The sequence below is a fragment of the Oncorhynchus keta genome, chromosome 19 (genome assembly GCF_023373465.1).
Source record: "Oncorhynchus keta strain PuntledgeMale-10-30-2019 chromosome 19, Oket_V2, whole genome shotgun sequence".
NCBI classification, from domain to species: domain Eukaryota; kingdom Metazoa; phylum Chordata; class Actinopteri; order Salmoniformes; family Salmonidae; genus Oncorhynchus; species Oncorhynchus keta.
In genome coordinates this window covers 66503516-66528876 of record NC_068439.1, presented here as the reverse complement: position 1 = coordinate 66528876, position 25361 = coordinate 66503516, and the positions used below count along the sequence as shown (strand labels likewise).

The following is a 25361-nucleotide window of genomic DNA, read 5'->3' as shown; positions in this document are numbered from 1 at the left end:
CGCCTTGTAAACACGTCACTAATTCATTAATGAGTTAAGTTCTCGCGCCCCTCTAGTGGGTGAACGTGGAAGATAGCTACATGCTCCGGCAATCATATCTGAGTGGTCAAAAAAATATATTAAATATCGTATTTTTTAACTAATATGTCAACACAATTTATTCAGGGACTAACCGTGTGGAAAAAGCTGCAAACTGCGAATTATGTCGCGTGACGTTTCCCCTCCATCTTTTTAGGAGGTTGTCAGTTTCGTAGGCAAAGGAGTTGGCGCACGCGCGGCACTGACAGAGGCTCTCTACCTGCTCCGCAGTGTGTGTAATAATGGCCTGGAAATCAGGAGGAGCCAGCCACGCAGAGCTTGTAAACAACCTTCGCAGTAAGTTTACTCCTTATATAAAGTGGATAATTAAGCATTTTGGTTTAGAGATATAATGGGGAAAGAATCATTGCTGCTTTCTCCAAAGCATGGTGGCAACGGTCGGGCTAGGCTAGAAATGGGAGGCTACTAAAGTTTTTACCGCGTTAACTAGCGGTTGGGACTCCACACTGTTTCTATCAGTTACCACAGCCAATGTGTTCCTCTGTAGTCACGCTACAGTAATATGAGGCGGGTGTTAGCAAATCTGCACCTGCACAGTTTACTAGTTAATAATTGCGTGTTAACAGTAGCTAGTGGCTTCATTTAATTCAAGGCAGTCGTATTTATAGAACTTCCGATATTTTATATGCCACCAATGCAATAATGTACATGATTGTTTTCCCCAACCTCTTTTGGCTTGGTAGTAGCTAACGCTAGTTACCTACCTACAACAGCAGTGTTGCGGAACCAAAAAAGAAACAGCTAATTTGCTAGCTAGCCAGTTCATGGGATATGTATGGCATATGTGGAGAAATGTGAATCCTGAAACCGTTTATTAGTGAACTAGCCTACTAACTACATGCATGGGAAGTTCGACTGTGTATATATGTCTATGTTTTTACAACGGCAGCGAAGATGGACAGTAAGTGTAGTAGTTTGCAAACAAGCTAGGATATGCCATTCCTTGGGAGAGAGGCATGATCACGCACCCTGTTGTTATTACAACCGACTACTACTACTGGTCACACTCAGCACTCCTAGGTAGTTGTGCAATATTTCATTCAATTTGTAGTCACACCTGACACACCACTGTGGTAGTTAGTCTTGCTGTGAACCAGCTAACATTTGTTTTTCGAATGTCTGTCTGTTTTCTTGTGTGTGTGCCATACAGTAAGGAAGTGGATTAGCTGATTGAAAGTTAGCTGATTTAGATTAAAATCTAATAGATAAGAACATGTTGCTCAAATTCACCCATTTACTAGGAATATCATTTTTGTTAAAAAACGAGAAAGATCTCCTGAAGACTTGGTGCAGAGAGCAGCTGGTTGGCTTGCCTATGTTAGTGTCCAGCATGATTTGGCAAGCATATCTAGTTGGCTATATTTACACAGTCAGTGTCCAGCAAAGCACTGCAGCAGACACTTTGGTACTAGGGCTGGTCTGAGCGTTTTGCCAAAATCCCTTTGGGTGAACATGCACCTTATTGTTCCTTGTTTACATGTGTGATATTGTATAGACATAAGGGGACAAATTTCATGTTGAGAACAACGTGCACAACACTGCATCCAGGGATACTTAAACATGGGGTAAAATGTGATGCTGAAGTGGTGGAATATTTTATTCCCAAAAGCTGAGTTCTGGGTAAATTTTTAGCAACACCCATCCTCCCCTGTTATGTGCATGCTGACCCATTTAGGTCTACTCACCAGCTGCAAACCTTAAGTTAGCCTAAGCCGGATTTAAACGGGTCAAACTCACGATGCATGCTAATTCCTGACTTTAGTGTTCTTTGTATCCTCCAGGGTTTCTCTGAGCTAAACAATGATTTTCACACACCGTGAGTTCAGAACATGACGTTTTTGTAAGAGTTGGTCTTTCAAGTGAATAAAAAGAACATGACATTAACCTACTAGCCGATTGTGTGCATATACAGTGCATTCGGAAAGTATTCAGACCCCTTCACCTTTTCCACATTTTGTTACGTTATAGCCTTATTCTAAAAATGATTGTTTTTCCCTCTCAATCGACACACAATACCCCATAATGACAAAGCAAAAAACAGGTTTAGACATTTTTGTAAATTTATAAAACTGATATCACATTTCATAATTATTCAAGACCCTTTAATCAGTACTTTGTTGAAGCACCTTTGGCATTCATTACAGCCTCGAGTCTTCTTGGGTATGATGCTTCAAGCTCGGAACACCTGTATTTGGGGAGTTTCTCCCATTTTTCTCTGCAGTTCCTCTCAGGCTCGGTCAGGCTGGATGGAGAGCGTCGCTGCACATTGCTATTTTAATGTCTCTCCAAAGATGTTTGATCGGGTTCAAGTCCGGGCTCTGGCTGGGCCACTCAAGGACATTTGGAGACTTGCTGTCTTGGCTATGTGCTCAGGGTCGTTGTCCTGTTGGAAGGTGAGCCTTCGCCCCAGCCTGATGTCCTGAGCGTGCTGAAGCAGGTTTTCATCAAGGATTGCTCAGTACTTTGCTTTGTTCATCTTTCCCTCGATCCTGACTAGTGTCCCCGTCCCTGCCTTGAAAAACATATCCACAGCATGATGTTGACACCACCATGCGTCACCATAGGGATGGTGCCAGGTTTCCTCCAGATGTGACGCTTGGCATTTAGGCCAAAGACTACAATCTTTGTTTCATCAGATCAGAGAATCTTGTTTTTCATGGTCAAGGCACCTTTTGGCAAACTCCAAGCGGGCTGTCATGTGCTTTTTACCTAGGAGTGGCTTCCGTCTGGCCACTCTACCATAAAGGCCTGATTGGTGGAGTGCTGCAGAGTTTCTCCCATCTCCACAGAGGAGCTCTGTCAGTGACCATCGGGTTCTTGGCCACTTCCCTGACCAAGGCCCTTCTCCCCGGATTGCCTAGTTTGGCCGGGTCAGCCAGCTCTAGGAAGAGTTGTTGGTTCCAGACTTCTTCCATTTAAGAATGATGGGGGCCACTGTGTTCCTGGGGACCTTCAATGCTGCAGAAATGTTTTGGTACCTTTGCCAAGATCTGTGCCTTAACACAATCCTATGGACAATTCCTTTGACCTCAAAGGCTTGGTTTTTGTCTGACATGCGCTGTCAACTGTGGGACCTTATATACACAGTTGTGTGCATTTCCAAATCATGTCCAATCAATTGAATTTACTACAGGTGGACTCCAATTAAGTTGTAGAAACATCTCAAGGATGATCAATGGAAACAGGATGCACCTGAGCTCAATTTTGAGTTTCATAGCAAAGGGTCTCAATAGTTATGTAAATAAGGTATTTCTGTTTTTTTTTTTACACATTTGCCATCATTGCTACAAACCAGTTTTTGCTTTGTCATTATGTGTTTGTATTGTATTGATGAGGGGGGAAATGAATGTAATCCATTTTTAGAATAAGGTTGTAACATAACAAAATGTGCAAAAAGTTAAGGGGACAGAATTTTTACTTGTTCATCTAAAACTGTTGGGAATGCAGGTGTAATGTATCCTTGTGACCACTGAGCAATATAGTGGTAAGGTTGGGGCCCGGGATCTGGGGGAGTATTAATGAGAGCAGCAGCACCGGCTGTCGCGGGCACTTCCTAGTGTTGGCACCAGTTGTCAGTGGAGCCTCCTGTGGGGGGATTAGTCTACTCTGAAGGCACTGCAGTGTTTGTGAATCTGTGACTCTCCATTGTTCACTGTGGAGAATCACCACTGTTTTCCTGTGTCCTCAGAAAATGGGATCATCAAGTCAGACAAGGTCTATGAAGTCATGTTGGCCACAGACCGAGGCCATTTCTCCAGAAGCAACCCCTACATGGACTCCCCACAGTCAATAGGTGTGTCCTTATTTCTTGTAGTACAATAAAGTAGTGTAGTGCAAATTCAATAACCCAGCCATTGATGAATGTTAGAAACTAACTATCCCTCACTTTGCACCCAAAGGCTATCAAGCAACCATCAGTGCGCCACACATGGTAGGTCTAGCTTTTACTTTTAATATTTGTTTAAATTGTTGCGTATCAAACATTGATCGTCTTGCTCTTATCATTTATACCAACTGAGCAATACCCAGAGGTTTACAAGTACAGTGCTGACAGGTGGTGATGCAGTTGTATGTTGATCTCTCCCCCAGCACGCCTATGCGTTGGAGCTACTGCATGATCAGCTGTATGATGGGGCCAAAGCTCTGGATGTTGGGTCTGGCAGTGGAATCCTATCTGCATGCTTTGCACGAATGGTGAGCTACACATGATGATGGGTAAACGCATAACATATTAGGTAATATATTCTGGTGGGAGAGTTGGTAAATTGTCCATTTCAGGTTTTGGGGATATTTTGGGTTCTGTGTAATGTTCGATGGCACAGACCTTCCTAATTTATTGTATTTAACAGGTAGGTCCCAAAGGCAAGGTGATAGGAATTGACCACATCAAGGAACTGGTAGATGATTCTATTAACAATGTAAAGAAAGATGACCCCAGCTTGATAACATCTGGTCGAGTCAAACTAATAGGTAAGTCCCAAAAGCAACAAAGCAAGATGGGAATTTTTCTCTCTAATTTGGTGACTTGTATTGTTGGGTTATTAAAATGTATTGTACAAATGTGTCAGTTAAATATAAAAGAATCACTAGTGAAAGCCTACACACCCCTTTGTATAGTCTTCACATTTTGCTTCCTTATTCTAAAAAGAGATTCTATTTGATATTTGTCCTTCTGATCTACACCACCTACTCCACATTTTTTCAAAGTGAAAAAGGTTCCAAATTAATACAAAATGAAGATGTATTGATTGCATATGCTTCCACACCCTATAGTTAACACCCTATAGTTAACACCTTGCACAACTCTTAGGGCAACATATATCCATTGTTTTTGTCAAAAACATCAGTAAATTTGGTTGAGAATCATTGATGGACAGCATTATTCAAACCTTCTCTGACTTAAATCTACTTTAAAATGTAGACTTCCACTAGACACTGTATAAGCTTAAAACAGGGTTGGCGATGCACTGACTGTAAAATAAGGAATGTTTCAAAGGAGTCTAATGAATATTGGTCATTCCTTGGGAGAGCAACACAAAGCAGCTTAATTGATGTGGGTGCAGCACTCTGCTGAATTATTGAAAGGAGAGTGTCTGCTTTCGCCTGCCCTGCAGTCAACCAGTGTGCCCTGCAGTCAATGAGTGTGCCCTGCAGTCAACCAGCATTAGCCTCATAGGCCAGAGACGAGGCCGAGCCGTCATCTCACAGCTCTGCTGTGTGCCCTGGCATTCTGCTTTTCAGTGTGCGGCCTGATTGGCAGCTATAATGTTGGCACTGCGGGGTGGCTGGCAGCATGTGAGTGACAGCTGGTGACTGTTTGTTGTGTTCCAGTGGGAGACGGGCGGATGGGCCATCCAGAGGAGGCGCCTTATGATGCCATCCACGTGGGCGCGGCAGCACCCAATGTGCCACAAGCAGTAAGTTCCCAAACCACAGAAAAACACAATTGAAGGAATCAAAGCGGTCCCTGCTAATAGAAGCCACATCACCTAAATCCCCCATCCTTAGGAATGCTGTGTTCAGAGTAGAGATCAACAACAGCACTGACTGACTCTGTTAGATGAAACATGTCAATTTGTGATTGTGGGCTTCGGTCGGTCGGTCGGTCTCAGGGAATGTTGGTGTGCTCTATACTGTGCTATTTTGTCAAACAGTCCCCTGGTCTATTCAGTTGTAGCTACTCAGGCTAGACATTGCATGTTAAAGAGCGACTGAGTGGAAAACCAACTTTTCTGTTTCAAAACGGTGGTATCTATATGAGTCGGAAAAACACTTCTGTCAAAATTTACTACAATGTGTAAATACCATAACTTCAATTAAATGCAGTCTCAAATAGCTGCCTGTCCCTTTTTAATAGCCGGGCAACAGGACGCATTACAGAAAATAAATGCCTCTTTCAAATCAACGCCTGGTCTCAATCAATTGTTTACAAGATTACCATGAATTGTTTACGAGGTTTAATGTTTGATTTGTTGCATTAAATAAACAATTATGGCTATCATCCTTTTTATAGCCAGTAAGAAACTGCTTGCCATTGGCTAAGAACTGCTATCTAACTGACACGCACAAAAACACATTTTGAGAGTACAGAACCCTAGAAATTGGCAGATCACCCTCTAGTGGTGAAAATAAGAACTACTGAAAAGGCAATTTTATGGAGGCATACTAACCCAAAAGAAACGTGACACGGTGTGTAAATGATAACACATTAGTGCAGGAAATGAAGAAATGGATTCCAATGCTGGAAGGAAACAATTTAACTGTTCAAATAAGCAAAAGCTCTAGACACTAAGGAAATAGATGCCTGGCTCAGTGATTTAAGCAATTAAACGCTCAGCCTATTAATTGACATTTTACGGTAGGATCATTTTTGTCATAAAGTCAGTCTCGTCTAAAACTGATATTTGCGAGATGATAAGGGTATGATCCACCTTATTACCTTTCCCTGATCCACCTCTACGCAGACGACACCATTCAGTATTCTTCTGGCCCTTCCTTGGACACTGTGCTAACTAACCTCCAAACGAGCTTCAATGCCATACAACACTCCTTCCGTGGCCTCCAACTGCTCTTAAATGCTAGTAAAACCAAATGCATGCTTTTCAACCGTTCGTTGCCCGCACCAGCCCGCCCGACTAACATCACCACCCTGGACGGTTCCGATCTAGAATATGTGGACAACTATAAATCCCTAGGTGTCTGGCTAGACTGTCAACTCTCCTTCCAGACTCATATTAAACATCTCCAATCAAAAATCGAATCTAGAATCGGCTTTCTATTTCGCAACAAAGCCTCCTTCACTCACGCCGCCAAACTTACCCTAGTTAAACTGACTATCCTACCGATCCTCGACTTCGGCGACGTCATCTACAAAATAGCTTCCAAGACTCTACTCAGCAAACTGGATACAGTCTATCACAGTGCCATTTTTTTCCAACAATTGTTTAGACAGATTATTTTACTTATAATTCACTGTATCACAATTCCAGTGGGTGAGAAGTTTACATACACTAAGTTGACTGTGCCTTGAAACAGCTTGGAAAATTCCAGAAAATAATGTCATGGCTTTAGAAGCTTCTGATAGGCTAATTGACATCATTTGAGTCAATTGGAGGTTTACCTGTGAATGTATTTCAAGGCCTACCCTCAAACTCAGTGCTTCTTTGCTTGACATCATGGGAAAATCAAAAGAAATCAGGCAAGACATCAGAAGAAAAAAAAATGGTATGCCTCCACAAGTCTGGTTCATCCTTGGGAGCAATTTCCAATCGCCTGAAGGCATGTTCATCTATACAAACAATAGTATGCAAGTTTAAACACCATGGGACCACGCAGCCATCATACCGCTCATGAAGGAGACGCATTCTGTCTCCTAGAGATGAATGTACTTTGTTGCGAAAAGTGCAAATTAATCCCAGAACAACAGCAAAGGACCTTTTTGAAGATGCTGGAGGAAACCGGTACAAAAGTATCTATTGTCACAGAAAAATGAGTCCTATATTGACATAACCTGAAAGGCTGCTCAGCAAGGAAGAAGCCACTGCTCCAAAACCGCCATAAAAAAGCCAGACTATGGTTTGCAACTGCACATGGGGACAAAAATGGTACTTTTTGGAGAAATGTCCTCTGGTCTGATGAAACAAAAATAGAACTGTTTGGCAATAATGACCATCATTATGTTTGGAGGAAAAAGGGGGAGGCTTGCAAGCCGAAGAACACCATCCTAACCGTGAAGCACAGGGGTGGCAGCATCATGTTGTGGGGGTGCTTTGTGCAGGAGGGACTGGTGCACTTCACAAAATAGATGCCATCATGAGGTTGGAAAATTGTGGATATATTGAAGCAATATCTCAAGACATCAGTCAGGAAGTTAAAGCTAGGTTGCAAATGGGTCTTCCAAATGGACAATGACCCCAAGCATACTTCCAAAGTTGTTGCAAAATGGACTAGGTCGGTTACATCAGGTCTGTCAGGAGGAATGGGCAAAAATCCACCCAACTTATTGTGGGAAGCTTGTGGAAGGCCAACTGAAACGTTTCACGCAAGTTAAACAATTTAAAGGCAATGCTACCAAATAGTAATTTTATGTAAACTTCTGACCCACTGGGAATGTGATGAAAGAAATAAAAGCTGAAATAAATAATTCTCCCAACTAATATTCTGACATTTCACGTTCTTAAAATAAAGTGGTAATCCTAACTGACCTAAAACAGGGACTTTTTACTAGGATTAAATGTCCGGAATTGTGAAACTGCATTTCAATTTATTTGGCTACGGTGTATGTTAACTTCCGACTTCAACTGTCAATCTCGTTCTCAGTAAGTCAGGATTGAAATCGGTGCTAAATCAGTAATTTCAGCCGCCCTTTAATGTGAACAGCATGTCTGAGAAGACTAGTCTGATGGGGTGGGAAATTTGAAATGTTTTGCCTTGGAGGATATCTTATTCTGACCCAGTGAGTGTCCTTAAATCTCCTCTCCCAGCTCCTGGACCAGCTGAAGCCAGGCGGCAGGCTGATTCTGCCTGTGGGGCCGGCTGGAGGGAACCAGATGCTGGAGCAGTACGACAAGCTGGAGGACGGCAGCACCAAGATGAAGCCCCTGATGGGGGTGATTTACGTGCCTTTAACAGACAAAGAGAAGCAGTGGTCCAGGTGGAAGTGACTTCCTACTCTCTCTCCTTCACACAGTGGGCAACAGTGAAATGGTGTGGCCTGGAGTAGATCATGGGGCTGAGTTTCCTGCTTGTCATCATTATTTGATTCTTCCATATTATGGCAACTGGCTGCACATTTTTGTTTTGTTTTAATCCAATAAACCAGTATGCTATTAAAGCTGTTCAGCTAAGCACGTGTGGTGTGAAACAAACCATGTGTGGATACTTTGGAATTATATCAATGGATTCTCTGAGTTGAAATCTCATGTAAATACTATTTGATATGTTTGATGGTTGGTATTTGGCTATGATACTTCTTGCTTGAGAGCATGTCAATTGTATCATCCTTGTTCTTGAGGGGAAGTGACATTTAGCCTCATTGTAGGGAAGAGGGGGGTAAGTTGATTCACCCTCGTTTCCAAATATTTAGGACAGGTCATAATTTCATGGAGTCTGAAGGAAGAAACCACATGGAAAAAGTGGTAAGCAAGTTAGGTCCCAAAAAAAGTCTAATGCCTTTGTTAGGGGTGTCATGATGCTTGTATCTAAACCAGTGTAGATAATAAATAAAAACATCTACACATCAGATGGGGTCTATACAAGCTACAATATGAGAATCTAAACAGAAAGTCAATCCTTGTAGCTGTGTGGGCTAATATAGTCTATGTTTTCCTTGGGGAAAGTTGAGCAGATTGAAGTGTTTACCTCCCAGGTTTAATGCAAGGCATTATTTTACATTTACATTTAAGTCATTTAGCAGACGCTCTTATCCAGAGCGACTTACAAATCACTAAGATATGAGGTAGAATATAAGCCTGTGTTAAAATATGCTTAAAATTATTAAAAGACAAAAAAGCAATTGTGTTGAATTGTGTTTGGGAAATAGAGACAGGTTTTTTAAAAGGTAGTGGTAATATTTTATTCAGTACAGAATTAACCCCATACCTATGGTAAGTTGTGCTAAAAGAACAAGCAATGTTTTCGGAACTGTTTTGTTTCCATAAATGCTGATTATTTCCAGGGAAACCTCATCCTGAAATATATGTAGATATCTTTTGTTAGAAAAAATACTATATTCCCCTTGACAGAGTGAAGCTGAATGTAAAAAATGGTTCAACTTACCCCACTCTCCCCTACTGCATAATATACTAGTTCTTCATTGGTTAAATCTGAAGAGATGGAGAAATCAAATAACCATAGGGACATTTGCATTTTGCACATGGTGTGGGGCATTCTATAACAGTTTGTGCATGGAAGTGTCTTAACTCTAACCTACGGTTGCATGACAAGAGGGAGGATATGATTTGACAGTGTATTTCCTCTTAATGTCCATCTCTTAATGTTTTACCTCTTTCTCACAGGGATGAACTTTGAGGTGACAGACTGTCCATATTGCACATTTCAATGTGAACCTGGAGGAGACTACTTTGGGTTCCAACAACAGCCATTGGATTTCTTTGAAAACAACAAACCATGGTGATTTAGTTTTTTCTCCTTTAACTCTACCTAGAGTATCATGCTGAGGAATAACCCCTGAGGTCGGAATAACGACTGCTGGAGAATGAACAGAAGAATGTGTCGGGGATTGTTTAAAATATATATATTGGCCTGCATTTTTTTGGTTGTGAATTTTCCTTTTGATTTGCTGCAAGATTGAGTTTTTGTGGTTACATCTTGATTTGCAAATCAACCATTTCAGCTCCAAACAAAGCTGAGTGTAAAAACTGTTCTGATGAGGAAAGCCTGAGTTGAAGAGATTATTCAGCCACTTACTTTAGAGTGCATCTGAAGATCTGAAGTGAATGGGCAATGATGTATTGGGTTATTTAGGTGTCACTTATTGTAAGTAAGAATAGAAGATGTTTCTTAACAATTCTACATTCATGTGGATGTTATGGGTGATCTTGAACAAATTGTGAATAGTGATGAGTGAGAAGGTTACAGGAACAAAGACCCCCCTAAATTATAACCTCTGTTATTGGTAATGGTGAGAGATTCACATGTTTTGTTGCAGCCTTTGTAACCTTCTCACTCATTCATGATTCATTCATGATTTTTCTTAATCATGGTATTATCAGGATTAATTTAGAAGGGTTCAGAAACATCTTCATTACTCACTTTGAAAGAAAATTACATTCTTCATTCAGTTCTATTGGTCAAAACATAACCAAAACAACCTGCAAATGCATCACAGGTTTGTATAGTCACAAGCTTGATGTAGTCAAGCGTTAAGAATTATACTCAACTTTTGACTACTTTAATACACTATAAGCCCATTTGTCCAAATACTTATGACTTCTTCAAATGGGGGACAAGATACATAGTGCTTTCCTTTCTAAACTAGTAAAACAAATATGAAAACACCCTAAAATAAACAGTGACATTCTATAATGTTGCCTCATATGAAACATTTGATCTCAAATCCAAAATGCTGAAGTACAGAGCCACATTTAAAATGTTAGTTTCACTGTCCAAATACATATGGGAGTGAGTGTGTATATACACATGTGAACACGTGCACACATTCAGGGTTGTGATTTCCCCCATGATTTATTGAGTGCTGCCTCTGGTGTCCATGACCAGACTGCAAGCTTTACTGATTACCGACACTAAACAAAGCAGAGCCATACATACATATATATTATATATATATATATATTATATATATATATATGTGTGTGAGTGTGAAACAAGGTAGCCGGTGCGTTGGCAAAATACATTTTAATGCAAAGTGATTGAATGTCTGTTTAAAAATATTGGATGAGCTATGGCTTTCACAATTTCTGGAATGGCAAAAATGAAAATAAAAATATGCTTAAGTTTTTGTGCTATGGAGTGTTTATTGCTACAAGCTGTCTATGCTGTTGAAGACGGCTTCTATACTGTCATTTCCTAGCCACTCTAAAAAAATATGTGGTAGAGCAGGAAGAATTTAGTCTGTGTACCAGACTTTTTAGCTAACGTTCCACTTCTTGACACATCTTTGGCAAATGACGAGTGGCAAAAGGTGGAATATAATAGCTGAACAGAGATGGAAGAATCCACAATGTATATTCAGATTGCAACTCTTACCAATTTAAAATACTCCCAAGCCTTTGGCACAGAATCACAAAAGACATATTGATCAAGAGTTAACTTTACTGTCTCACACAAACTGCGTACAGACTTTTGAGATACATCTACACATCAACATTGAAACTACATAGATGATAAAGAAAAGCAACATACCATATCAGACATCCTAGAATGCTTGATATGGGCTTTTCTGGAATTACTTGGTTTTATAACAAAATAAGAATTTTCAGTAATGATTGGAATTGACAATAAATTACATATCTCTCTATCCCCATATTTCAAAGTAGTCTGGTAAAAAGTTACATTCTACGCCAAGCCTAATAGATATACAGCATCATAGCACAAAAGTGGCAAGAGTATTACATAATGGATAAAGTACCATATATCTCCATGAAAATATACATCCATGACTTTGACATTTTGTTGTAATATTAAAATAACATCTTTAAGGGTGAAAGAAAAAGGAAAGCATCTCTTTCCAAACCTAAGTGCAGACAAGCATCAGTTTGTACACTAAGTGAGTGTACAAAAGTGGCAAAAACATGTATTTCCTGTTAAAAGCTGTGTTTGATTTAGCTCACCTGGAGTGCTGTGTGGGTAGAGTTTGCACTTTTGGGACCATTCCAAAGAGTGATCGCCGCCTACCTCGCACGTGGAGTTATCTAAATCGAGTGCACCTGAAGAAGTCGTACACAGTCGTGATGTAGAAAGTTTGTTCGATAATCATGAAGACTCCACCTGACTGACAGTTGGGGTTTCCCATATAAATAGAATGAATTGAAGGGACTTGGAACCTCATTCTAGTTCTGTGGAGCATTCATCCCTGTCTATGCTGCTACAGGTACATGCCGTTGATGAGGTAATCAGACTCCTCAGTGGTGAGGGGTCGGGCCTTCTTCAGCTTGTGGCGGACCAACCGCAGGCGACAGCCAATCATGAGCAGCAGCAAAGCCGTGATAATCAGGCCTAGAGCCAATGGCAGTATAGCACCTGCATGGGAGAAGAGAGAGAGAAAGGCAAGTCACAGACACTGTCATATATGATCTGTATTTCTGCATGTATAACATAATATTACAGAGTTATAATGAGTTGATAAGGATGAAGAACAGATCATGGAGCTCTCCCAGAAGCTTGGCTGGTGCGTAAAACCCACCAAATCAGACAAACAAAGGGATGTAATGGGTTCGGACTCAAGAAGATGTTGCATAAAGGTTCCTTCGTTATTCAATGTTTTAATTATTTTCACTGCATCAGGGATAGCATACAGACGTTTCGGTTTTACAGCCTTCTTCAGTGTGTAGGTAAAATGTTATTTGAATTCAAAACAGCCTTTGTAATAAAGATCAACAGACCTGACTCAGGCCCTGGGTGTCCTCCCATTACTGAATGTGGTTTGGATATTGGGAACATGTCACGCTCTGGTAGTGGTTTGATCTCTGGCATCTTCATGGTCACTATAGGGGCCTCCGCAGGAAATGTACTGGGGAAGACTGAAACAGGTGAGAGATTGTATTAAGGTCATGAATGATCATGTTCAGGAGTAATTATCACAAGATAATTAAATGTACCTGTCTCTGTGTGTTTGGTGGTGGGGGGAGATGCCAATGTCATTTGCTTGTTAGCGGGACCTGAATAATTTTGTTTCCATTATTCATTTGCATAATTCTATTCCTATATTTTATACACCTCATACAATATGTAATGATGATGCACATCAGAATCCAGATAATTCTTCAAAAATGTACTCTCTGTACCTGTTCTTTTTATACATTCATTGACGCAGTCTGCCACCTGCAGGAAGTTGTTGTGGTTGCCCCTGCAGCCTCTGTAGATGAAATGCTTGCACTCTTCAGCCACAGGGTCATAGAACCAGCGTGGGAAGATGCCTTTACATGGCCCCACAGCAGGGGGCGCTGCACAGGGCCCTGTTGGGACAGAGAGAGGGAGAGATTTGGTCTGGTGGAAGGCTAGCCTAACCCAGGGATCAGAGGACAGAGGAGTGCTTTGCTCCACCGCTCAGGGGGTACATGGGAATGAAGGACCCCTGTTAGGCTCACTCCTGTCCCAGCCCTTCATGTCTCACAGTGCCCCTGTGGCCTGCATTCTGCTTTGCCCCAAAGTTTCCAGATCAGCTTTGTGTGTTTGGTGGTGGGGGAGGCTCAATGGCTGCCTGCAGGGGAGAATCTGCCTCTCTCTGCACTTACTATCACACAATGGCCTTCCTCTCTCCGCTAGCACAGACAACACTCTGGCCAACCAGAATGATGTGCAGACATGCCAAATGGATTTAATTCCTTCACAGCTGTAGTTCATGTTAACCATTACAGGCTTGTGTTTAAATCTGTTTATATGGTGTTTTGATGTGCATGGAATTTCCTACTGGGTTATAGCTAGCTAGGTAGTAACTACACAATAGCTAGCTAGATAATAGCTACACAATGACAGCACCTTGACGGACGAGGCTCTCCTGTTCACTGTGACTTGGCAGTGGTAGGACTTGGGGCACTGCCTTGCTCCAGTCACCAGACTGTGGAGTCTGTGGGGCTTGTGGTGGAGTTGGTCTGGCCTCCTCCATGGTCTTCCTGGGTCCACCCTGGGCCATGGAGTGGTCCTCAGTCTCCTCTGGCTGGGCCACAGGCTTGTGTGGGCTGGGTAGACCTGCAGGGTGGGTCATTGACTTCCTGTTCCCATCAACTGTAGAGAGGACAGGGTAGGGTCATCTTGGGCTATCAGACACAGTATTAACACACATTCACCTGCTCATCATTAATTTATTGCAGCCCTCTTTGCTCTGATATTCCAGACTGTACAGCATCCATACAAATCCATCCTAGTAAACTCAAGTCTCAAACTACACTCCATCTTAGTACGATCCAGTTGAAAACTACAATCCAACCTAGTACACGCAAGTCCACACAGGAAACCTACAGCCCTCTATTTTATTATTATTTGTATTATTATATTACAATATGATCAACGTTTCATTTATGTAGCCCTTTACACTGGTATCCATATATATACGGGTTGAAAATGGCAGATTTAGGCACTAATAAGACCTTAAATTGGAACGCAGTGGCTGTACGGGAACATGGGTTTTGACTGACAGCTGCTGTGTGGGTTTAGAGTGACAGATGTTCTGAACTTGAACACCTCTCGCGACAAGTTATCCACATCCCTCCCGGTAGTAGGGCAACTTTGTTTTGGTCTGAGGGAAATGCTGTAAATTAAGATGACTCCATGTATTTTGAAAGATGAGATGTTGAGGATTATAATAAATACTGCTTTGATGTCATACAAGCCAGACCGACCACCCTTGATTCCAAATGTGTACTTCACATCTCCAAATCATAAAAGTCATGTCATATACAGTGTCAACGTTTATGATCACGATGATTGATGTACAGTTACAAGATGACATGTCGTCATACTGGGTTGTTCTGAACAGAATGAGCCTGTTTGTTTATTGTGAAGAAGATTTGCCATGGAACACGCACCTAAATGCACTCACCTGAATGCACGCACCTGAATGCACGCATGACTCCGTTCTATGTGCACCAAAATGATGATCTGTTTCTCTGAATTGCCCTGTGAAAGCCTAACACTGTAAGATTGTATTGTATAACTTAGCTAGTCATGTTGACAATAGAACAAGCTTTAAAATCATGCCCACCTGACCCAAATTGCAATTTATAATGGAAAGTTTTGGGGAATTGCGTAAACAATCATGTGATGGTGGAGGATGCAGGGTTGTGCTCCAAACGAAGCAACTACAAGTGTGCTTGCTCTCGTTCCTCAACGGCACAGCTAGGAGAGCTCAAACAAAGTACATTATAGTTGAAAATTCTTCTTTGAGTCATAAAATGCATTGAAATGACTTAGGAACTGTGCACACTGTGGAGAGGCCACATAGAGACACCAGTTTGTCCTCTCACTCAAACCCTTGTCATTTTTTGGTTTTATATTGCACCTATCCCACATTTTACAGGAACTGTCTTATCATCTTACTGAATGTATCCAGAAGATTTCATTATCATCAAATGTGGAAAAAAGTACAGTAAATGTAAAATGCACACTTGCGTCATGTGAACTGTTGTGTCCTCACCTTTGGTCTAATAACTTCCCCATTATCTCCAAACTATTCCCTTTCTATTGCTACCATGGTTATGCATATGCTTTTCAGATTTATTATTTCAGAAACTTTTCAATTTAGCCCTATCCATGTAGGCCAATTCCCAGGGTTAACCTTTATTTTTACAGTGAAGTGAACCATTTCCAGGAGCTCCTGCCTCCCTGTGGCTATCCGTGTGAGGAAGACAGACTGAGTGACTCACAGCTCTGGCAGAAATCCTCGTCAGAGCGTTCTGGACAATTCTGCTTCCCGTCATGGTATGACAGTCCTCAGGTATACTTGAAAGCCTTCCTATGGTTGCTTTGTTAAAGTGCTGTTCTGTGTATTCAATAGGTCACCCATCTTATGTTTGTTGGAATTTGGGATAAGACAGAAAAAAATGGATAATAATAGTACATTGTACCCATTACGTTCCTGTAACATCTGTCTTTGAGGATATTCATGGTTCATATATAGGCCTTGTGACAGTGATCTACAGCTCCAGACAAGTTTTAAAGCTCATTTCCTGCAATTCCTACACATTGTGTCATGTCTTGTGTGTGTTCATGTGATATTTCGTTGACTCAAACATTACAACAAAATGGGCTAAAATACCTAGCTGAAAAATGTTAGCTGACATGGGCTAGTTGATATGGACATTTCTAACAAGTTTAAACAGGTCTCTATTTCGAAATTGCACCTTGTGCTGTCTACTATTACAACTTTCAAGAGTAAGTTGAACGCCAGACTGAGTTTCTTATCTCATCCATATGTGCATATCTCATCCGTGGCCCCTCAATGCAGTGAATAGATTACAATGATTCCCTGCCTGCTCATATGGGTATGACCCTATCAGGCAGCCAGACATTTGACTAGGGGAGCACTGCTCAATTCGTTTGAGCACTAAATAGCAGGCTCGCTTTCATTATCCAATGGATTCAATCCATGGAGGCAAGGATTTAATTGCAGTGCAAAGTTCATTGTCTGTAATGCATTCGTACTCATTACAGGCAACAGGATCACAGAAAAGCACAAATCAATTTTACCACAACAACAAAACATTGCTATTGATGTTAGCCAGAAATGAGGCGAGATCCACGAATGAATGATAGAGGAACATGAGGAGGCACATCTGGCTGGTGATATCTTTCAGTGAGAGAGGAGATTGAAGTGTTTGTCACCTTCAGCTTGGTGTTCTGGAGCCAGCACTGTCACAGTGACATTGTCTGAGCTCTTCTGTCCCGCGGTGTCTGTGACAGTCATCTGGAAGGTAAAGGAACCCTCCTGTAGACCACTGATTTTCAGTAACCCTGGCTGGGTCACCTACAGAGGTAAAGGGATCAAATGTTAGACAGAAAGCAGTCTACTGTAAACATTGGGCTGGTTTCATGGACCCATGTCATAACGACACAACGCATTTATCGGAGCCAAGTTTGTTAAGAGAGTCATGTTCCTGACGAGTTTTCCACAATAACTAAAAACTCACATCACTTCTCAGCCCACAATAGGGCTATTGTCCCTGGGTCAGGTTGGGAAATAATAACCTCTTATCTGCATATATGCAGCAGTGTATTATGGATCTCTGGCTGCACCATGCAAACATCCATGTTGACTAACTACTAACTACCCATGACTAACTAAACACATCAGGTTAGTTGCTAACTGTGTGTGTTCTAAATTAGACCTGTTTTATAGCCTAGCCTACACCTCGGTTTTCTATTGCAAACACAGCATCCATACTCTATACCTCAAGTGTATGGCTCACTTTATAACAAAGAGACAGCCGTGATTCTCAGACCTACCATGTCAGAGCTACCTACAGTGCAACATTATGACGTTCAAGATTACAACTCTGAGGAGAAAGTTTTTCCTCGAAACTATGTTTTCCCATCTTTTAAGATGAAGATGAAGATCACTTTATTGGGTAATTGTACACAAGGTCCAAACGAAATGTGACTTCTGCTTTATCCCAAGCCCTCAGAAGTACACGTCTTCTTTGGTATCATGGCTTTGGCACATTTGTTTGTGCATGTCGCCATCTACTGAGCGGGAGTGTGTGGTCGATCTCATTACATTTTGTGATACAAAAATGAAAAGGGGAAAAATTGCACCAACAAACCCCTTACACCTATATATCACTATTTAGTTAAAAAAAAATTTAAACAAAAAAAACTACCCATTCCACTACTTTCATTCAACACACCTTGTAACTTCTGCAGTAATACTTGTACACCCAAGTCTTTGCAGCTGCCACCACATCATCTATTCTCTGTGATTTACGTTCCATTTCTGAAGTACAGTTGATAACCATGGCAATGAATGCTAAGAAGCCATACCACTCTGTATCAGCTTAGGCCTACTACTCACTCTTTTCCCATCATCCTCTACTCTCTTCACTGCCTCAGTATGCGACACCTTCTGTTCTACTCTGACACTGGCAACCTCAAATTGTCTCTCTCACACCAGGCATTTCTGATCCCCAGCAACATTGGCACACACTGTTTTATCCACCAATACTACATATTACTTTGTCCCATACCCTCCCATTGCATACTGCTCACATCTCGGAATCTCCCTCCTACACACCACTGCAACATGACCATAAGCTTGGCGTCTGAAATACATTAGTGGGTTTGGCATAAATGCTATCAATGGATAACTGACATATACTAACATGGCTTTCTCAGGTAAAGGCTCTGCTTCAAAACCCAAAAGGACAGACAGTGTCTTCTCAGTTCCACCACGCTCGCCACCGGGTCTGCGTCGCACCAAACAGCGGGCATCACACACAGGGAATATTCCATTTCAGTAACTCCACCTCAACACTTAACGCCACCCCAGTAACCACTCCATTCAAAGGCGCCCCCTGCTCTGGAGAGCAAAGCAAGTCACAGGTCTTGTCACGAGGCGTGTGACACGAAGCGCCCGCTCTCTCTAGGCTGAAGAAAGACTTTAAATCATCACAAGTCTACTTCAAGCTACCTTCACCGATTTAACAGTAGCCAATTTGTTTTCTACCCAGCCTAAGACTTATGGGTCAGCCAAAAGGTAAGGGATCAACTTTCCCACAAAATCTCGCTCCTACTGGGCCAGCGTAGCCTAGTGGTTAGAGTGTTGGACTAGTAACCGGAAGGTTGCGAGTTCAAACCCCCGAGCTGACAAGGTACAAATCTGTCGTTCTGCCCCTGAACAGGCAGTTAACCCACTGTTCCCAGGCCGTCATTGAAAATAAGAATGTGTTCTTAACTGACTTGCCTGGTTAAATAAAGGTAAAATAAAAAAATAAAAATAAAAATCATCCTTTGCATGACCATTCAGACGAGTCCCAGACTCAGAGTTCTTCACACCTGCCACCACAGATATTCATCCTCATTTCGTCAGGTTCAATTACAGAGACAGCAGAGTACGGTTTGTTGTACTTGGCACCATTCTTCCTCAACACACATCTTCCCTCCACTCAGCTCTTCTCCTTCTTCCTCGCTGTCCATAACCACGTCTATCTGCTCACCACGCTCATGCCGCGCATTCATCCACTGTATTGTTTGCAGAACATGCACTGATGGCATTTCTACAAAACCTAACTTCTGTTTGTTAGCCCAATTTACTAGTCTGGCATCTCCATGCTCACAAAACGTGCCACAATCGTCAGACAGGTCTCCTCCTCGTCATCCATCTTCAGACAGGACACACATACATACCGGCATACCGGTTGGAGAGGAGGTTACCAGCAACTGGTCGCCTGTGGAGCTGTTGTTGTTGGGGGTGAAGTGCCTTGCTCAAGGGCACACCGGCAGGCAATGGCATCTAGGATTTGAAACCAGCAACCCTCCAGTTGCCAGCTCACTTGCCGGCAATTTTTTCGGGCAGACCCGGGCCACGCTCCGGCTGCTGGATAGCCTCTAAATTACATTTTTAACCAATGACACCTGCTTCATTGTTTTCAGTGCACTCTTCAGTGTTAGTGTTTACCTTCATGTTGATGGCCGGTTCACCCTTCACCAGGGCCCATTCGTAACGGGTGACCCCATGGTCGGCCACACTGTCCCGGCCATCCAGTACTGCACAGTCAGTGGGCAGCTGGATAACTACATCCTGGCCGGCATTACTGCGGGGCGGCTCGTCCATGTCTGAAAACAGCCCAGTCAGAACCAACCTTGTCAAACATACCTGGACTCACTCAGATTAAATCTCATTTTAGAAGCAGGGGGCAATAGCAAATTATTAACCCAAGCCAAACACCAGTCTGATAATTGCTAGTGGTTGTGAGAACAGAATTACCAGAAACCAGTTATGTATTATGAATGTTTTGTCATAAGCAATACACATGCATTTATATTGTATCTTATTGAAAACCTGTGATTTATATTCAATATAATTAACAGCACCTCACCTGGCATTTGAGTGCCATCATCAACTCTAGGGTTTTCCTCAGGTCTCCTAATCAAATTGACCAATTTGTTCACATCTCCATTGCCACTGGAGGAGATGAGGTGTCCTGTTGTATTGTGAGCCCGACTGTAGGTGCTAAACCCTGCCTGTGCTGCGAATGAACAAACGTTTTTATTTCTATAGGTGCAGCTGAACAAATAGCAGCTGAGGCTTTCGTCCGATTGCCTCATGTCCCCCTGGACCACCGCCACCGTGCAGTGAGGGTCTGCACAGCAGGCATGGAGACAGTCTTTCCAACTGTACACCCGGTCAGGAGCCGAGAGGAAGGTGGCTCCCTGCTCAATGGAGGCAGTTGCTCGGATGATGTGCTCCTCTACGGCGTTGAAATCAGCCAGACAGACGTCAACTACCTCTTCCTCCTCCCTGGTATACGTCGGGTCCTGTTGGAGCTGCTTGCGGAATTCCTCTAAGAGCTCTTCCACCCCCGATATTTTAGATTTCAAGTCTAATGTTTGAGAGAACCGGGTTTGAATGCTAGTCACTATACAGAACAGCAGCACACACGTAATGAGTCGATGATGCTCAGCCAAAGCCATTATGTTTACGCAGTTAAATGGCATCCCTCAGAGCTATTTTCACGACGGATGAGAGGCCCTTATTTCAACACAAAAAACATATAACGCAAAAGAAAAAGCATCATATTGTTTCATATCCAATCATCTCGAATCACAGGTGAGCACCTTTGCTTCTTTAAAAAACATGCGGTGCTAAAGGCCGTTTGTCCGTATCATGATAACACTGCGCAGGGAGCGCACAACATCTGTAGCGCAGGACATCCACAGCGATTGGAGGCCAAAATAAATAATTGACGTCACAGTGTTCAGTCTCTGCACACCTGTCAGTTTTGCTTTTATGCAACTTCCTATGACAGAGATATGTCTGCAAGAGTAATAAAAATTATATTTACTCACTATTATTTGGCTATTAGACCTGTGAATATTTTGAAATCATAGCACATTATTTGTTTTCGGTTCATTATTTCAGCTGACACTTTATTTCACATTTACATTAAGACACATTTTTGTGTTACACAACAATATGTTATTGCACAAATAAAGTAATACATCTATCATGAATATGAAACAAAACGGAAACCTTTGAACAAAACGTGTATTTCTGACAGAAATATTTTAAATAAAAAAGGAACAGGTTGGTGGTATAACAATATGAAAATGGGTTTTCAGTTCTGATTTTCATTCAAACATATACATTTGATTTAAAGCATTTGCATTTTTAAAGATAAGATATAGGCTACAAATGAAAGCAGGCTAAATAAAACTCCATACATTTTACAGAGTAAAATATTAATTGGGTCCTCTGACAATTTTGTTCCATTGCCAGTATCAATCAAATCTATCAAATATGGCTGCAAGCAGCAATTGGATAGGGTTCACAGGATGACAAAAAGGACACGATCGGTTGGGTAACAAAGCAAGCACTCTGTCATGTAGGAACTATCTATCCTTTATGTGCAACCATGAGTCTAAATACAACATCTGGAGTTAATCTGACATATGGTTCATAAGGGGAAGATGATTTTGAGCATTAGCATTACATATGCAAAGAATGAGTTGTTAATAGTTTCCTTGTTTATTGAAAGATCAATACTAAAGTCAGTGTGGTTCATGTTAGGGATGTCCATGATAGTGATGACAAGTTTCACGTTGATAGGCCACTGTGGAGTGGATCTGCAGTTGTTTAAATGGACACGTAAAATCTGATTTCCTGATTTATCAATAACTCAGCCATCTTTTGACCAATCCCTTAGCATTAATGATGTTTCACATTCAGTCAGTTTTGGTTTTATACATCTCCCTATGATAGAGATATATCTGCAGGATTAAAGAAGAACTGAATATCTATTTAATATTATTAGACTACTAGACCTGTTAAAATTTTATAACCAGGACACATTATTTGTGTTCAGTTGTTGAAATGTAAGGGCCATAATAGTCCCTAAGCATTATTTCAGTTTACCCTTTATTTCACAGTTAAGTTTTCAAGACACGGTTTTGTTTACACAATAATATGTTTTTGCACAAATAATGTCATCAATCTATCATGAATATGAAACAAAACGGACACATTTCAACAAAAATACGGTCCTATGGTTCATGTGAATAAGTTTCAAGTTTGGAAAAAAATCTATCCTGACGCACCTTATGGGTCCTTGAGGCAAATTTGTTCAGCATGAAGAAAGACAGCTACTTACAAAGTTTAAAGTCTCCAGGTCAAACGGGGTGGCGGATATAAGGGTTTAAGTGAGAAGGCTTATAACAGCTCCAGTTTTGCTGTGAACCCTCAAACACAAATTTGCATTACATATTTTATACATCTAGCCATTTGTAAATTGTGTCACTGAAAATAGTAATTTACTGTTAATAAAATGTGCTATATATTTGCATAATTTACCCCCAAAAAATAACAAAATATACCTAACATTGTAAATTACGTAAAAAAATGACTTGAACAAAAGTCAAGAGCTATGATGTTTAAAATCCTTCAACGCCAGTTAAACAAGTACAAAAGGCCAGGCATGCAGTGATGACAATGAGAGCAGGGAACATCCATAAAACACATTTAAATAAAATAGTGATAAGAAGCCACTAGCAATAACAATGCTGTTTATCAAGATAATGTACAGAAGCTCAAACACATCAGTTAACGTTATATTTTGTCTCTCAGGCTTGTTTTAGAAAATGGTCAATCTCATGCTAGTAAACACATGATAGTAAGGAGAAAATTCCACAACCAAATAACATTTAAAGGTTAAATTCTCAGATATGTTTCATGATTTGCCCTGTAAATCTTGGCGCAGGTGTCATAACTGTTGAACATTATAAAACCAGTGGCACTTAACTCCATTTGAAAATAGGAATTTCCAAAAAACAACTCATGTGTCAATACTCAATACATGATAGACTACACTGGAACTGTCCCCCATCAGGACTGAGTCTTGGTCTGATAAATACTGAGATTAAAGTGCAGTGGTGAGTGTTGAGGAGAATACTTTGAGTTGTTGTTGTTGTGCTTGTGGTGAAGATCCTGTACTGTGGAGGTAGCTAACTCCACACGAGGACTCCTCACACTGGCTTCTGTCTGTAGTCTGTAATGGCCTTCCATAACTTACACAGCATCCCACCTCTGAAGAGGAAAACAAGAGAAAGATGAAGACGGACTTGAGATATTACAGTGTTTCAATCAGGTATTTGACACGGCTGGATATTTGACAGTGTAGGAGAGAATACTGTATGTTGTATACCTTAATCCCAAACTCTTCAAGTCGTCTCTCATCACATACTGGAGAAGGTCATCTAAAGTGTAATCCTCGGTCAAAATCTACAAAATGGAAGATGGATCATGGGTAAAATCATTTGTACCTTAAAGAGATTAAGCTCGGCCAATAGATGGTGCTCAACTGTGTATCTGTTATAAAGGTTTTACACATACAGTATGCATAAAGCGAACTAACAATTAATGAATAGCCTCCAGGTACACCCAGGCCATTAGTTTGAACAGCTTTACAACAATGCACACTGTTTACTTTAGTATAGGATTACATGGACGTGAGTTTGTTCACATAATGTACCCATTTAAAACAGACGTGGCCGGGGGCGGGGCTTCCTCAGGACCTACCCTGTCCATGGAGTCATCGTCAGCCCCATGGAGTCTCAGCCACTTGATCAGCTCTGGGTCACCATGGCTCACAGTGGACCGGCTCTTCTGGCTCACAGATGATGTAGGCATATCTGTCACACACATAAGTACAACTATAACTAATCATAGTAGACATATCAAATCATATGAATTGTCTGTTTCCTGATGTTTGTGTTGTATAAATAATTCCATTAGGCATTTAAAAAGCATATTTTTTAATGCTCTTGTGCTCTCAGATAAAGGTGTGTACTAGTGTATGTTGGGATGTGCTCACCAATGGGTTCTGAGCGGATCCTCAGTAGTTTGATCTCCTGTTCCCTCTCATCCAGGACATGCTGGAGAACAGCCTGGTACTCTCTCTCCCTCGCCAGCAACTGCTCCATCAGCCTGGGGCGACACAGCAGGGAGAGAGGAGGGGAGGGGGAGACAGGGTCATTCAATGAGGAAACACAGTACTACTAAACACGGCTACTGCAGGCGCCATGATGAAAATAAACATATTTGTGTTTAGGCCCCTGTGTTGGGGCCCTTCTACATGACATAATTTACATTGGTGAGGAAATAATGTGAAGCTACAGGCAATATCTACTACTGATTGGTCACAGATGTGGAGTTAGTAGCAAAGATTGTTCATGACTTGTTTGAATAAATTTCTGGTTTTGTGTCTGACAGTCATTATCATTGTTGTGACAGCACGATGACCCACCTGTTGGTTTCCAGCTTCATCCTGCCTAGTTCCATGGTGACGGAGCACTGGGCATTATGGGATCTGTTTGAGACGGTGGAACTGAGCGTGCTCACGCCGGAGGTGGCAACCGTGTTGTCATGGGCAGTGTTGGGAGGGGCTCTGCACTGATGGGCGGAGTTATCCTCAGGCTCCACGTCATCGTCAATGTTATCCTGGTCGGCCGGGTCATCCTCCGAGGCCAGGCTGAAGTGGGGCCTTAGCTCTGGGCAAGGACACGTGTTATATCTTTACACCTTTACAGCAATACTAGCAATATCATGAAAACTAGTCAATATCCAACAGCTAAACTGCACCTTGAAAGAGGTAACATGAAAGATTAAGACAGCAACATCACAAGCCTCAATAAAGATCCCTCTATGATTAAAATAATCTTTAAATGCAATTGTTATAATGACATCTGACTGGTAGACACATATTCTTGTTAAATGCCCCATTTACATAGTATCTAGTGCATTTCTGTATTCAAGGTTACACATATATGTTATGATTAGATTGGGGCACTGTTCAAAGTCATACTCTTATGTTTAGCTGGCAACCAGTGTCCTGGTTAAAATGTCATTTAAAACTCTG

The 25361-nt window shown here is 41.5% G+C and overlaps 3 protein-coding genes across 5 annotated transcripts in view; 1 reads left to right on the top strand and 2 right to left on the bottom strand.

The window, feature by feature from the left end:
- Nucleotides 1–3: 3 nt before the first annotated feature.
- On the top strand, nt 4–11578 carry LOC118398727 (protein-L-isoaspartate(D-aspartate) O-methyltransferase). 2 transcript variants are annotated; one of them, XM_035794370.2, is made up of 8 exons: nt 4–375; nt 3788–3892; nt 3999–4030; nt 4189–4293; nt 4449–4569; nt 5431–5516; nt 8583–8752; nt 10116–11578. In XM_035794370.2, exons 1-8 carry the CDS (start codon nt 321–323, stop codon nt 10126–10128), a joined length of 687 nt encoding a protein of 228 aa, XP_035650263.1. In that variant the 5' UTR covers nt 4–320; the 3' UTR covers nt 10129–11578. The 2 variants fall into 2 exon arrangements, with proteins under 2 accessions (XP_035650263.1, XP_035650264.1); XM_035794371.2 differs by having other exon boundaries at nt 8583–8805.
- A 296-nt stretch (nt 11579–11874) lies between these two features.
- Nucleotides 11875–21172, bottom strand: LOC118398725 (low-density lipoprotein receptor-related protein 11-like). Its single transcript, XM_035794366.2, has 8 exons — nt 20328–21172; nt 19907–20064; nt 17119–17260; nt 14278–14523; nt 13584–13754; nt 13398–13457; nt 13182–13319; nt 11875–12819 (listed from the first exon to the last, which is right to left on the bottom strand). Exons 1-8 carry the CDS (start codon nt 20944–20946, stop codon nt 12665–12667), a joined length of 1689 nt encoding a protein of 562 aa, XP_035650259.1. The 5' UTR covers nt 20947–21172; the 3' UTR covers nt 11875–12664.
- A 185-nt stretch (nt 21173–21357) lies between these two features.
- LOC118398724 (mitogen-activated protein kinase kinase kinase 5-like) overlaps nt 21358–25361 on the bottom strand; it is a 55245-nt gene continuing 51241 nt past the window's right edge. The window contains exons 26-30 of one of the 2 annotated variants that reach the window (XM_035794365.2): nt 24750–24993; nt 24318–24430; nt 24023–24135; nt 23649–23725; nt 21358–23530 (exon numbers count right to left, since the gene is read on the bottom strand). In XM_035794365.2, coding sequence (XP_035650258.1) covers nt 23470–23530; nt 23649–23725; nt 24023–24135; nt 24318–24430; nt 24750–24993 — 608 coding nt within the window. In that variant the 3' untranslated portion in view covers nt 21358–23469. Of the gene's footprint in view, nt 23531–23648; nt 23726–23975; nt 24136–24317; nt 24431–24749; nt 24994–25361 lie in introns of both variants that reach the window. The other variant, XR_004828677.2, reaches the window with a different exon arrangement.